General features: G+C 36.2%; 2 protein-coding genes and 1 long non-coding RNA gene across 3 annotated transcripts; 2 read left to right on the top strand and 1 right to left on the bottom strand.

Moving 5' to 3' along the window:
• Positions 1–258: 258 nt before the first annotated feature.
• Positions 259–2,896, bottom strand: swsap1 (SWIM-type zinc finger 7 associated protein 1). Its single transcript, XM_019083800.2, has 2 exons — positions 2,501–2,896; positions 259–1,926 (listed from the first exon to the last, which is right to left on the bottom strand). The coding sequence occupies exons 1-2, from the start codon at positions 2,759–2,761 to the stop codon at positions 1,363–1,365; spliced, it is 825 nt and encodes a 274-aa protein (XP_018939345.1). The 5' UTR covers positions 2,762–2,896; the 3' UTR covers positions 259–1,362.
• A 233-nt stretch (positions 2,897–3,129) lies between these two features.
• Positions 3,130–12,240, top strand: LOC109048209 (zinc finger and BTB domain-containing protein 17-like). Its single transcript, XM_042721363.1, has 11 exons — positions 3,130–3,451; positions 3,959–3,999; positions 4,165–4,516; positions 4,618–4,630; positions 5,449–5,922; positions 9,026–9,173; positions 9,355–9,430; positions 10,569–10,680; positions 11,119–11,233; positions 11,764–11,863; positions 11,960–12,240. The coding sequence occupies exons 1-11, from the start codon at positions 3,165–3,167 to the stop codon at positions 12,135–12,137; spliced, it is 1,896 nt and encodes a 631-aa protein (XP_042577297.1). The 5' UTR covers positions 3,130–3,164; the 3' UTR covers positions 12,138–12,240.
• A 1,111-nt stretch (positions 12,241–13,351) lies between these two features.
• On the top strand, positions 13,352–14,325 carry LOC122136872. The gene is made up of 2 exons (XR_006154367.1): positions 13,352–13,507; positions 13,606–14,325. It is a non-coding gene; the product is annotated as an uncharacterized LOC122136872 (long non-coding RNA).
• The last annotated feature ends 349 nt before the right edge of the window (positions 14,326–14,674 follow it).

The raw sequence follows: 14,674 nt of genomic DNA, 5'->3' as shown, positions 1-14,674 counted from the left end.
CTTGTATGGTTGATTTGGAACAGACCATTTCTCTTAAAGTCACCATGACATTAATGACATTTGCAATTCCTTTTTCTTTCTTAAGTGACATTTCTGAATGAGACGGAATTTTGTGACACAACTTGTAGTGAGACCTGATTAGATCGAGACCAACGGGCGATTTGGTGGCATTAACCAAAAAGAAAGAAAAAGAAAGTCATTTTTTACTTTTACTAAAATATTACTGACATTTTTTTTAGTTCTGTTAAATAATGTGTATTAAGTTAATTTGCACATTTATTTGTAATATGCAGTATGGTCAGAAACCTCCAGCGTCAGTGTTACATTAGTTTGTCTGCCTTTCTTTATGTGTTCTTTATTCTGAAGGTTAAACCAAATGTGTTGAATTTGTGAATAACTATAAATTGACCAAGGTAAATTGGTAATACCATTTTTTGTATGGAAACTTGCAAAAAAAAAAAAAAAAAAAAAAAAAGGATATGTATGCCATTTCTGACACATTTGACATGTATTCCTGTCTATCCAATTTTACAATCACTGAGTGTTTTATTTCATAATTGCATTGATAACTATTTGTCTTTTTTCTATCAGCAATAAAAGCTCCTATTTTGTTCTAGAAAGAAAGGATTTTTATTTATAGCATAAACAGACGGTATCTCACCCAGCAAAGTCTTCTCATTTCCCCTTTTTTATGTTCTCTGTGTTAGTGTGATAGTTCATTCAAAACATAATGACTGACTCTCTTTTGTATAAACTTTTCTTTTGTGTAGGCCAACATGCATAAAAACAGTTATGGAGCATTTGCAGATAATTCAGCCCTTGAGAAGTTGATTGAAAAACTGACTTATAACAACTGATTGAAACAGCTAGTAACTCATGTTTAATTAGGAAATACATGGAAGCGCATTAAAACGATTGATTTTGGGCAATTTACAAACTGTAAAAACAATTCTTAAAACCTACAATAAAGTACTAAAGAGTTAAAAAAAAATGCAATGTAAACTAGTATTTAATCTATTTAGATGTCACCAAAATATTGTTCAAACAAATTAAAAAAACAACGTAATCCAAAAGAAATGAATAAAAAGGAAAATAAAATGTATGGATTTTTCTGTAAATAAAATGTTAAGCAGACGTACAACAAATAAAAGCTGAGATTTGTTTCATACTTAACTTTAAATTCACATTAAACTGTTGTTTTTTAACATTGTCAATGCTATATAAATTCTAAAAGTATGGTTGACTATCTCTATTCAGTCAAGAAAAGTTTGTCAATATCACAAATGAATATTAAAATTTCTGATCAGGTATGGCTTGTCAAACCGACAAATCGAAATCGGTTGTTTTGCAATATGAATTTTATTAGTTGTATCCACATCTCTCGTTTTCCTGTTTGTGTTTCTCTGGCTGGTCCAGAATCTGCTGTTCTCCACCGAAGACTGGCCTGAACTCCAGAGCACCTCCTGCCCGCAGCACCATGTGCCACTGCTGTACCAGCGAAGGACACATGACTGACAGATACACCCGCCACTCCCCGTCACGCTTCACTTCCTCTAGCGTGCACCTCACCTGCAGGTAACGGTCCAGCACAGAGAGGACAAGCTCAGGTGCCAGTGCATCACTGTCCCGACTGCCTTCACCTTCAGACTGAAAGGAGACCATGACTCTGCACAGGCCCTGGCCATCTGCTCTGTTCTGCAGGATCTGGGAGAGAAAAGCAGCGGTGTCGTGCAGGAGGGCCGCCACGTGGGCCACGGGGCTCAGGTCGTCCTGTAGCGGTCCAACTCTAGACCCGCGCAGATAATGATCCAGACCGTCCACGATAATCAGAGAGGGAGGAGACGCAGCCTCAGACGCCAGCTCATGGAGGGACGCTATATCTTCAACAAGCTCCTCCAAAGTCTTCACATACACAAACTTGACATTCTGTAAATGAACATGCATGAAAAAAAAATATTTAGTGGACTTGTGTTATGAATCATGTATTATGAGCGAAGAAATGTAAAGTGGTAACATCCAAAACTGGGTTTAGGTGTAGAACAAAAAAGCCGTAATCTTAGTGCGTGGACATTATTTTTTCTTTGTTTATCATATATTATGATATAATATTAATTTGGAGTGCATACTTGGCCAAAAATGTGCAATTTGGTGCAGATGCTGATATTTATATGGCCAAAACGTAAGATGAAATCCTGATAGCTTGTAATGTAAATCAAGATACTTAACGTTACATAAATGCATATAAATATCAAGTGTCGCTCAATATCTCCTAATACCATAACTATCAATCAGAAGGCATGTAGCTGATTATGCACAACTGTTTTTTCAGCAAGTTCTCATTATATTGATAATTTTGAGGCCTTAGAAATGAATGTATCAAATATTATACAATAGGTTTTACGGGGTCTATGGCATTTCTGACTGAATTACCTTGTTGTAATACATGTATTCTTTCTTCATTAATTATCTTGAAGCTCATTAAACGAACCATTATTATTACCTTCAGACTCTCTAGTTTTAATCCAGGTACTGAAGCTCTCAAAGACACCGGCAGAGACTGAAAAGGGGTCTGTGTGAAAAACAGCACTTTGAGCCCCAGATCTGTGGCAGCTGTCACAGCTGCTAGAAATAACACAGATCTACTGACGTTTGCATCCCCGAGCACCAGTGTGTTTCCTTCAGCGTCAGGGGGAAACGTTACATCACTCGTTACAGTTCCTGACGCGAACCGTCTGAAAACGACTCCTAAAATATCAGCCATAACAATCTACCTTCAAATTACAGCAGTTATTATTTTTCATGTAAGTATGACTTGTCTGCAGCTACTGTACAGCGTAAAGGCAACATGCTTCTTCTCCCGCGAACTTGACGTCGCACCGCCTACTGCTGGAACGACGCATCTGATTGGCTATCGTAATAGAGTGCTCTCTGTTGATTGGCCAACTCAAAATGTCGGTTCAAATAAATATGAAATAATCTTCGTTTTTAATCGCTAAAAATATTTTTTTCGTAAATTTTACTCATTGATCATCTAAAAAAGGTTGAACTTAAAAAACAAAAGTTAAAATAAAACACGGAATAAAATAAATAAATAAAAAATCCACTTCCTTTAAGGCTACACACGGCACTTCCCTTTAAGACAAAACATAACAACTCAACAGCTGATGCGAAACATGGCGGCGGTAAACACAGACCCCAAAGCCACCGGAGAGCAAATCAAAGCCATTTTGCGCCGCTGCAGGGGTCGCCCGAGGCTGACCGACGCGGACCGGGCTCAGCGGCGGCTCGAGTCGCGGAAGAAGTACGATGTGCGGCGCGTTTATCTGGGAGAAGCGCATCGGGTCTGGAGCGAGCTGCGCGGGCGCACGAGCCTGAGCGACGCGGGGCTCGCCGAGTATCTGATCCTGCTCGATTCTGCATATGGAGAAAAATACCAGCAGAAATACGGCAAGTACGTACTCAGATTGCATGACCGACATAATTGATCATGCATCACGTAAACTCACTGTGCAGTAAGTTGGCTAAATGTGGCATCATTGCAATGCATGCATGGATACATACGTGCCTTATACAACAAAATTCCTTTTCTTTTTGGATCTTGCAAGTGTTCTTTGGCACTTGCTGCTATTAATTACGCTCTAAAGTTACCTTATTGCTTATTTTTTTGTTTGTTTACATGTTTTGTTTGGTTATTGCTTCTATTAATTACGCTCTAAAGTTACCTTATTGCTTATTTTTTTGTTTGTTTACATGTTGCTATCTGTACGTTATAAGTCTGAGATCTTGCTGTACCTGCTAACACAAAAAGAGTGAAGAACAGTCATATACTATGATGTACCTGCTATCTGTACTATAATCTGAGATCTTCTGTAGGACAGCTGTGGTCACTATTCAGCTTCATGTAGCTTTTCTTTTTAAAATGAATGGTGTAACATGTCTCTTGTGTTGTGATGGTTAGGAGAAAAACCCTTCCTGAACAATGCAGCAGTCACAGGAAAGGTGAGGAATATTTATATTTACTATATGTATCCTAATTAATTTTCAAAACCAGTGTTTCCTGAGCCTCTCTCTATACGCTACTGTTAAACAATTTAATTCATTTCTTTAAAAGTGTAGTGTATACCATCTGCTTATTTGTCTTTATTTAATGTATTTATTTTGCAGGGAAGAAGGTGTCTGCCACCAGTCTGCAGACCGTGGTGAGCTGGTATCAGGGTCACTGTCAGTCATGTCAGCATGAGCCTGAGCTGCGGGCCGTGGAGCCCACTGTGGGATTGTCTACATCTGCACTGTGGCAGTGTGTGGCGGGGCATTCGTTTGTGCAGAACCTGCCCTGGCCTGCAGGAGGCGAGTCCGAGTCAGACGTGGAGGACAGTGTTATGGAGAAAGATGAGGAGGACAGGCCTCCAGAGAAGAAAGCTGCTGTCAGTGAGAGTATCAACACCCAAAGCAGGAAGCTGGAAAACCACGGGCAGCTGCAGGGTATGAAAATCTTACGCTGTGTTTATATCGTATTGTAGGGCTTCCCAAATTTTTTTTTTTTTTTTTTGTCAGCCGAACCCCTTAGATGTGAAATAGTTTCTTAAATAATTTAACGATACATATACATTTCCACAGTTCTCTGATGATGGTTAATGTGCAAACAGAGTTATTACTGTTAATAAAAACGCGAAAAAAAAAAAAAACCTTGGAAGAAAATAAATGTTATATTAAGCTAGTTGTCAAGTGGCAATATTTCTCAATTTCTCATTTTTGTTTAGTTTAAACTGAAATACAAAAATAACTAAAACTAAATAAACTACAAAAAAAAAATACTATGTAATGAAGATACTTTGCATTGCATACTATTTAAATACTATACATCCAAAAAACAAAAGCTAATAAAAATGCTGAAAAACAAAGAAAAGTTAAACTAAAAAGAAAAAAACTAGAAAAAAACTAATTCAACAAACACCTAAAAACCTAAAATGAACTGTAGCAAATAAACAAAATAAATCTTTTTATAATTCAAATTGTATTTATCTTAAAAATAAAGTTGTGTATAAAAACAAAGAAAAGTTAAACTAAAACTTTAAAATAAAAAGTGAAAATAGAAAAATAAATTATAATTTAAGTTTTTTTTATTGTATATTATATTAATATTTTGATTTATATTTGTGTATATTTGTATTTTTTTTTATATTTGTATATTGTTGTTGTTATTATTTTATATTGTTTTTTTTTTATTTTTTTTTTTTTTATTTTTTTTGTTGTTGTTATTTTATTGTTGCAGCTCTACTTTTATTTTAATTTAAATTTTACATTTTGATCTCAGCTCTGTTCATTTATTTGTATTACATTTCTCATTTATTTAAATTTTACATTGATCTCATTCATTATTTGTATTATTTGTATTTCATGAATGTTTCGCTTGTTTAACCCCCTTTTTCGTGTTGTATTTGATTTAAGGTCTTGGAAGACGATGATCATCATGTGGAGCATCAGATGACATGCACATCCCTCAGTGATCTCCCAGGGTCCCCTGCGGCCCACAGCAGTCCTCCCGCTCCCTCTGAGCGCTGTCTGAGCAGCCAGGCCGAGTGGGAGATGGAGGTGCTCATGGACCGAGAAGCCTCGAGTCAGGATGCGGTGAGAGAGAGCGACCCTGTGAGGGAGCAGACGGACGCTTCGAGAACTTTAGAGAAGGCAGACAGCGGAGGCGGCTTGACGGAGAGTTACGGATGTGTGCTTGTCACAGCACCCTTGACGGACGGACAGGAGAGTCAGGATGGAGCCAGTTGTTCCAGAGAAGGCGGGGTGGAGGACGTTCCCTCGTTAGCAGCCGCCCCAGCGCAGAGCCAACTGTTTGAGAGTCAGGACCTGCAGACGGTGATGGGCGGATGTGAGCTGCCGGACCAGCGCTCCACACTGGGAGGATCTCAGGTAGGTCAAAGGAAACAGAAGAGACCCACTAGAGTCACTAGATGACTTCAAATAAAACGAAATATGCCTTAAAAAAAACCCTTCATTACAAATGACTAGAAAGTAATTAAAAATTATTCAAAAGATACCATAAAAAAAGTATACAAAAAAAAATTGTTTCATCTAGTTGCGAAAGAAACATTTATCATTTTAGTTTGTTTTACATGCCGTTTTAAAATAAATAAAAGTAAATAAACTAAATCTAATATAAAAAATTATAAAAACTTTAAAAAAAGTTTTGTGACAAATTTGCCGCATCTGTGTACGGAAGTTATCAGTCTAAATGTTCTGCAAAATCAGTCAATGGTGAAAATCAAGAGTAGATTTCATTTAAAGACCAACAGTTTAACACTAATATTGGACATAAACGAACATGTTAAATATAAGGTATTCAAAACAGGTAAGTTCATATATTTGGAGTAAAGTTGAATTTAACTGATGCATCGGTCATACAGGCTCGGTCCGCGCGCCGCATGACGAGCCCGACGCACCGCCACAGAAACAAGAATGAGATGCATTCTAACATAACTGTGGCATTAAACTCAGTTAGTGAGGGCTCGGTTAAAATATTGCACATATATAGGCCGTTCAGATTACTTGTTAAAATACAACGAAATACCTTTTATCAGCAGACGATGTACATCTGTTTGTGGCTCTAATCCTCATTTGCACACGTGTGTGTGTGAAATGCGGTACTGAAATGAAATAGCTGGGCAGTTTGATAGGCAAATTATAATAAGCCGCCTATTAAAAATAAAAATAATAATAATTATTATTATAATTTAATACATTAATAGGAGAATGAGCCTGATATCGTCTTGACTATCGACAGAGACATCTGCTATCGTCGATACACGATACCCTAGTCCCATTGACTGCCCGGTAAGTAACAGTGTCAAGGTCCAGGAAAGTATGAAAAGCATCGTCAGAATAGTCCATCTGCCATCAGTGGTTCAACTGTGACGTTATGAAGCGATGAGAATACTTTTTGTACATGAAAACAAAAATAACGACTTCATTCAACAATTCCTCTCTTCTGTGTGTCTCCACACCACCGTAGTGCCATTTTGGATGAGAATACTTGTACGCAGGCAGTGAATAACGACTTCATTCAACAATTCCTCTCTTCTGTGTGTCTCCACACCACCGTAGTGCCATTTTGAACGTATGCTTCCTGTGTACAGCTCAGATTCTGAAAAATGGCACTACGGTGTTGTTATTTTTGTTTTCTTTGTGTACAAAACATATTCTCGTTGCTTCATAACGTTACGGTTGAATCTCTGATGGCAGATGGAGTATTCTGACGATGCTTTTCATACTTTTCTGGACCTTGACACTTATTTATTTGGGAGTCTATGGGACAGTCACAAGCCTCCCGGTTTTCATCCAAAATATCTTAAATTGTGTTCCGAAGGCGAACGAAGCCACATGGGGGGAAGTGATTAATGACAAAATTTTCATTTTGGGGTGGAGTATTCCTGTAAGGTACACAAATTCCTTGTTGCTTCCTGTTTGCTTTTTCATTGGACATGCTTAATTTCCATCGTCTATATTGACATGTAAATAAGTCCCCTGGGGATACGCATTGATCATTGTCAGAATGCGTGCCCCATTTGACCGTTTGCAGTGAAATAAGTCTCTTTGCATATCTGGTGTGTATGTCTTTTCATATGTGAACACCAACGCATCACCCATGTCTTTAAGGGACAGTTTACCCAAAAATGAAATGAAACTGATCATTTACTCATCCTCATGACATTCCAACCCTGTATGACTTTCAACCTTCTGTGGAACACAAAAGAAGACATTTTGAAGAATGTTAGTAACAGACAGTTTCAGGTCCCCTTTGACGTCCATAGTATTTTTTTGTCCATATTATGAAAGTCAGTGAGACCCAAAATCAGGGTTGTGAAAATAATGACAGAATTTTCAATTTGGGTGGACTGTCCCTTCAATATCATATTCATGCATCATATTTTTTGGTAAAAGAATTACTTAATTATATTACTTGGTAGTTTATATTAGTAGTTTATTTACAAGTTAAAATCAACTGGATGTTGCTGCAAAACTTTTATGACTTTCTCTTGTCTGTCGTTCACAGTACAGTTTTTGCAAGCTTCTTTTTCTCCATGTTTTAAAGGCATAATAATGATATTTGAACATATAATGAACATACATTAATAATAATAATCTCAATTTACATAAATTTACAACTTTTCATTTTTCAAAGCAATTGCATTTCTCAAAGCTGTTTAGTCAACTTATTGAGACTTCATTACATTTATAAAAAGAAAACCGCAATACACTCTGTTCTAAACAAAAGTTAATTCATGGTAATTTTCCATTTTATTTTATTGAATTTAGTGGCCACAAATTGTCAAACTGATTTTATTTTTGGTATTTAAGATGGACGCCTCAAGAACTTTAGGGAAAATCATTTTCAAAATTGTATTAGAAGATAAAATGAAACTTTATCTGCAGTTTGTTCTTAACATAAATGTGCATTTCAGAACTTCAAATTTCATTTTCTCTCTTTAGTTGTAGTTTTTCAAAGTTTTCTAGTTTTAGTTGTTCAGTATTTCGCTTTTATTGTAGTTTTAGCATCTTATTGCTGGAAAGTTGATGTGTTTGCTTATATTATTGAAATACTTTTCACAGCATTGCATTTCTAATAGCTGTCTAGTGGCATTTCCAATTTAAGCTCATATGTAGATTTTATAGGTTTTGGGTGGTCAAAAAGCACCATTAACTCTAATAAAGCAACATAAAAGTCATCCAAATGACTTTGAAATTTGAATATGCAGAAATGTAATAAATGTGACTTGGGTAAAGACACTGAATGGAGTCTTTAGGTTTTCTGGACTGTTTTTATGATACTTCAGTGGGACGTTCTGTGTTTTGTGGTAGTTGACCACTGATTGTTCAGGATGTTTTTTGTGTGTGTGTGTGTGTTCAGCAGAGGGTCTTGACAGAATTTTCCTTTTTAATCCCATACTTTGATGAACTCTGACCTCTTTGGATTTCCTAATTCCTTATCTGTTTCCCTCCTCCATCCTTCCCATAGCTGATCATAATTACGGGACCCAGTTACGAGGCTCTGACGTCTGAAGGCATTCAGCTGAACGTGGGTGGTGGTGATGTTGAGGAGGTCACATGTACACTGATCGGGGACGTGTCGTATAATCAGATGTGTCAGACAGGACACAGCACCGGTACAGTGACCTGTCCTGTGTCTCCTTGGCCAATCATGTGTGCTTTGAAACTGTTTAACCGCTTTTAACTACTTCCTTATGAGTTTGGTGTCAGTTTAACCAGTTTCAGTAATATAAGCTATTTTAAGGATTTTGAACAGTGATGTTCTGAAGACACTCTGTTGATGTTTAATGACTCCAGATCTGGCTGAGAAGCGGTTATTGGATCCCGGTGAAGAAACCCACTGTTCAGAAGAGCTTCAGCAGTCTCTCAGTAGGTCAGTCATTGTCAACCTATAGACACACCCACACATGAAACCTCTAGTCTTTGTATTTTTTTTTCACCTGATACACCACCATTGAAAAAGTTTGGTGTCAGTAGCTACGTTTCCATTCAAAGATTCACATTTAACTTATGCGCAAAACTGGAATAGTGAAGTTATTCACAATAACTTTTTAACCCACAAATATATTGAGCAGCAAAACTGTTTTCAACATAAAAATGTTTCTTGAGCAGCAAATCAGCATATTACATTGATTTCTGAAGGATCATGTGACACTGAAGACTGGAGATATGATGCTGAAAATATCACAGGAATAATTACATCTTAAAATATAGTATATTCAAATAGAAAACAGTTAATTAGAATTGTAATAATATTTCACAATATTATAGTTTTTACTGAACAAATAAAAAAATAAAAAAATCGGTAGTTTATATTGACTCGTTCATTGACATCAGACTTTAGACATCTAAGTGTTCTAATTTTTATGCACACTTTAATCATTATAGTTTCACCAGGTCACATGCCTGATTTTTCAGTGATTAAACAACTACTTACGAGGAGAAATGACAGGAAGTGATTTGTCAGCATTTTGTCTCTGAGCTGAGCTGGGTTTGGTTTACACATGACCTTTAACCTAAAAAAAATATGTAAGTTGATAGAGACTACTGGTGAAACGTTTGAAATAATTAACACCATCTGGTCTCCAAAGCTGCATTTATTTGATCAAAAATACAGTAAAAACTGTAATATTGTGAAATGCTATTCCAATTCAAAATAACCGTTTTCTATTTAAATATGTATTAAAATGTAATTTATTCCAGAATTTTCTGCATCATTACTCGAGTCTTCAGTGTCACATGATCCTTCAGAAATCATTGATTTGCTGCTCAGTTGTTATCAGTTATTAATGGTGCACAAATATTAACAATGGTTGTTATTATCAGTGCTGAAAACAGCTGCTTAATATCTTTATGGACACCAAATCATGGTATTTTGTGCATTGTTACTTTACGGTGAACTAAAAACTGTTTTGCTGCTTTGTGTTTCACACTCAGTCTGGGACATCATCAGCACGGTGTATGAACTGTGATTTGCTCTGAGTTCAGTGGTGTGTGTGTGTTTGTGTCAGGTCTAAGCGGAGCCGGCGGGGTCCAGTAATCGAGGCGGACGGCATGCTGAAGATGTTCCACTGTCCGTATGAAGGCTGCAGTCAGGTGTATGTGGCTATTAGCAGTTTCCAGGTGAGCTCATGTGTGCAGTGCATGTCTAATGAGGCTGCGGCCGGAGAATCCCTGAGAGCACAGACCAATGCCACAGTACAAGCAGTTATAAATAGAAGCTGGAAAATTCTACACTGAAATGTGTTGAGGTAAATCTGAGCGGCCAGGTGCTTTGCCTGTTTTAATGGTCAAGTCAAAGGAAACATTTTAATGCCTCTTAATTGTTTGGCACCTTAGCAACAGGAAATGAAATTTCCTTACATATAGGGTAGGTTAAATATTGTAAACACTGGAATGTAAATCGCTAAATATTTAATCGCTTGGTTAATTTTTGCTCTCTCAGAGTTCATATTGTACTGTCGGCAACAACTATAAGTGCAGATTAAAAATCAGACTGTCTGCTTCTGGTTGTAAGTTAAATAATGATTTCAAAAGATTTCTATGATGTATTTTGTACAGAATCATGTGAACCTGGTGCACAGGAAGGGCAGGACCAAAGTTTGTCCTCATCCAGGTTGCGGGAAGAAGTTTTATCTCTCCAACCATCTTCATCGGCACATGATCATACACTCAGGTGCAGTCATCAGTTATTACATTATTACGTTTTTAACATAAATTCATTTTATTTTTCTCTTTTCAATTTTTCATCGGCACATGATCATACACTCAGGTGCAGTCATCAGTTATTACAATATTGTCATTTTAAATTTATTAGTTTTGCATTTTTAATTTTTTTTTTTTTATAATATAAAAAGTTATACTATTAATTTTCATTTATTAGTTTGCTTATTCCTTAATGACGTTGTTGTATGTTTTATATATATATAAAATATATATATATATAAAAATAATTATGGGTTTATTTTTTGTATAATATATATATATATATATTTGTGTGTGTTTGTGTGTGTGTGTACAATAATGTGTTTATTGTAGTTTTCATTATTGATAACACTGGTTTGCACACATTATTAATCATGAAGTGATAATATAAAAATAATTTAAATGTTACTTAAATATCTTTTTTCATCCCTTTTTTGTTTTTTAATCAACTAATCCTATTTATCAGTAATGAGAAACCTATTTTTACATTCTTTCACGCAGGTGTGCGAGACTTTATCTGTGAAACGTGTGGCAAGTCGTTTAAGCGCAAGAATCACTTAGAGGTGCACAGACGAACACACACTGGAGAAACGCCGTTACAGTGAGTTCAGTGAAACGACCACGATTCTTATGGCCACATCTGCCATATTTGAAACATGTCACTTCATAAGTGTTTTTCTCGAACCCGTCCTTACAGATGTGAGATATGTGGGTATCAGTGTCGACAGCGAGCGTCACTCAACTGGCACATGAGGAAACACACGTCTGAAGCGCTTTTCAACTACACGTGCGAACACTGCGGCAAGCGCTTTGAGAAACTCGACAGTGTCAAGTTCCACAAACTCAAGAGCCATCCAGACAAACAGCACACCTGAAAGACGCTTAAAGAAAAAATCATGAGTATGTGAAAAGTTTTATTAAGGCTGTGGAACAAAGTGTTTATTTAGCAGTAATTGCATTTTTAGGTGCATTTTTATGAAGCTTGTGATTTTGGGTTGAACTAAAATAGACTTGATAGATGCTCAAATAGAGGAGAAAAGGACATGCAAAAACACATAGAGAGGCATTGATCGAGAGAATCAAAACCTTTTTGTTGTCTGTCTAAAGTGTGTTTTTAGTTCATTCCTGTGCTGGACACAGAAAAACAAAACTTCTACTGACACTGTATGAACAAAAATATTAATGTATCTAAAATCGTAATCATATGATCGAAATCAGGGAGAAATAATTAAAGTATGTCTGCTGTGTCTTGCAGAAACCTAAACTGCTTTATTAAAACTGCAATTTATTTACATTGCCTTGTCCAATCCACATTAAAAAAAAAAAAACCTGTTGGAAAATTCTGTTAATTTATAACTTAAGCTACAATGCAGCTTTGATGCTTGAACACTTACCCCATATACTTAAATCATAAGCACATAACTATCAACACATTCGTGTTTTACAAAATGTATCCACTGATGTCAGCCCTTTTGTGATCCAGGATGAAGATGAGTTCATCAGAACAGATTTGGAGAAATGTAGCATTACATCACTTGCTCACCAATGAATCCTCTGCAGTGAATGGGTGTCATCAGAATGAGAGTCCAAACAGCTGATAAAAACATCGGTTAAAACGTTTAGGACTTCAGACAAACACACAGCTTTTTAATTTACAAGACATTAACTGATGGACTGGAGTGGTGTGGATTATTGTGATGGTTTATTGTGAATATTGCAAATTTTCATTTTTCGGGTGAACTAATTTATTTTCTTCTGTTTAACTCAGAATTTTCCAAGTTTAGAATTTTGGTAATCTGAAATTCTAACCAAGGGGACATTATTTCCTTCAAGCTTCAGCATGGTTCAACATATACTTGTCAACATATACATGTACTACTTATGTATAAATACGATTATATTTGTAGATTCTTAGTTTATGGTGTTGATAATATCCTTTCCTCCTGCTTTTTTTTTGGTTCATTAGGATGTCAACGGTCATATTTCACCAACCTGATGCTATTTTTATTTGGTTCATTAGGATGTCAACGGTCATATTTCACCAACCTGATGCTATTTTTAACTAAAACAAGTAAATCGTGTGATCTGGCAGTAATATTTAAATTATAAAATCATTTTACTTCTTTATGCTTCTTGGTCCATGAAAAGCGGGAACCCTGTGATGCTGATCATCAGTAATAATTAGTGAGAATGGCTCAGAGTCTGAACTGCACAGGAAAGTGTTATTAAATACTTCAACTCTCAGGTACAGAAAGTTCCCCTTGTGCTGCATTCACTTGCATTTCTTTGTTTTGGTAGTTCTTAATGTAAATGTCCTGTTTTTATCATTTGTACATCATGCAGCTCATTTTTCAAGTTCCTGGAATATGTTTGATTAAGAGATATGGATTCAGCGCAGTGTTTCTGGATGAAAGACTGTCAGGAACAGTGAAGGCTGTAGTTGAGGTTGGGAAAATGCCAGGAGGAACACTGACTCAATGTTACTCTTAATAATCCACGCTTTGTACCTGCAATGACCGTCTATACTCTTGACAATAAAGCTTCTGAAAAGGGGGTTTTCACAGCGATCAAAGAAACATTTTGGATTCTCTGAACCTTTCTTTGTGTAAAGAACTTTTTAATAATCTGAAGAACCCTTTTCCACCATAAAGAACCTTTTGTAATAAATGTTCCATGGATGGTAAAGGTTCTTTATCGATATGCACTGATAAAGAACCGTTATTTTTATGTTATGACTTCTGAAATTTCTTTCTATTTCTCTTTTTCTTTCTTTTTTTTTCTAAACTTTTTTTCAAATTCTGTTGAACCTACTTCTCATTCTTGTGTAACAAGCTTTTTTTTTCCCCTCATGTTTTTACTTTTTTAGCTTTTGTCTTTTTAAATATTTAACTGTTTAATCTGAGGTCTATTTAGCTTTTTAAGGGATCCGTCAGTTCGGTAAAGTTGGCAAGATATTCACAGATTCGACTTTTCCGGATCAATAACTCGCGAGCAAAACGTTTTTAGTACACGAATTATGCCTCTTTTCACTCGTAGTGATGTAGTAAACGAGCTACAAGCGAGTTTGCCTGAAAACAAGCTTTCCTCCGCTCTGTACAAAATACGATGATCTCAATGCGCTGGCGTCTGAGAGACATGTCCGAAGGAACCGTCTGCAAAGTGCGAAACGCAAAATAGGTTACTAATAAAATACTCAATAACTTCACAGTAACACACTGTGGTGTGAATAATTTCAGTTCACACATCACTGCTCTCCTGCTGGTTATACTACAACGTCGATTTTAAAAATAGTTGCTTTTGCACAATTTTTATAATTTTTTTATTATGAAAACGTTAGTAACTTTACTGTAACACACCGTACTTTCACCAAATTCAGTTCACACATCACTGCTCTCCTGCTGGTTATACTACA

Source organism: Cyprinus carpio, chromosome B3 (assembly GCF_018340385.1).
Source record: "Cyprinus carpio isolate SPL01 chromosome B3, ASM1834038v1, whole genome shotgun sequence".
NCBI lineage: Eukaryota > Metazoa > Chordata > Actinopteri > Cypriniformes > Cyprinidae > Cyprinus > Cyprinus carpio.
This window is presented reverse-complemented; position numbering and strand designations above follow the sequence as displayed.

Bases quoted from the DNA above. Each gene is read 5' to 3' on its own strand.
- swsap1 (XM_019083800.2), bottom strand. From the start codon at position 2,761: ATGGCTGATATTTTAGGAGTCGTTTTCAGACGGTTCGCGTCAGGAACT. The intron at 1,927-2,500 runs GTAATAATAATG...GTTCATTTACAG, and splicing joins TAAAACTAGAGAGTCTGAAG to AATGTCAAGTTTGTGTATGT.
- LOC109048209 (XM_042721363.1), top strand. From the start codon at position 3,165: ATGCGAAACATGGCGGCGGTAAACACAGACCCCAAAGCCACCGGAGAG. The intron at 4,000-4,164 runs GTGAGGAATATT...TTTATTTTGCAG, and splicing joins ATGCAGCAGTCACAGGAAAG to GGAAGAAGGTGTCTGCCACC. The intron at 9,174-9,354 runs GTACAGTGACCT...TAATGACTCCAG, and splicing joins TCAGACAGGACACAGCACCG to ATCTGGCTGAGAAGCGGTTA.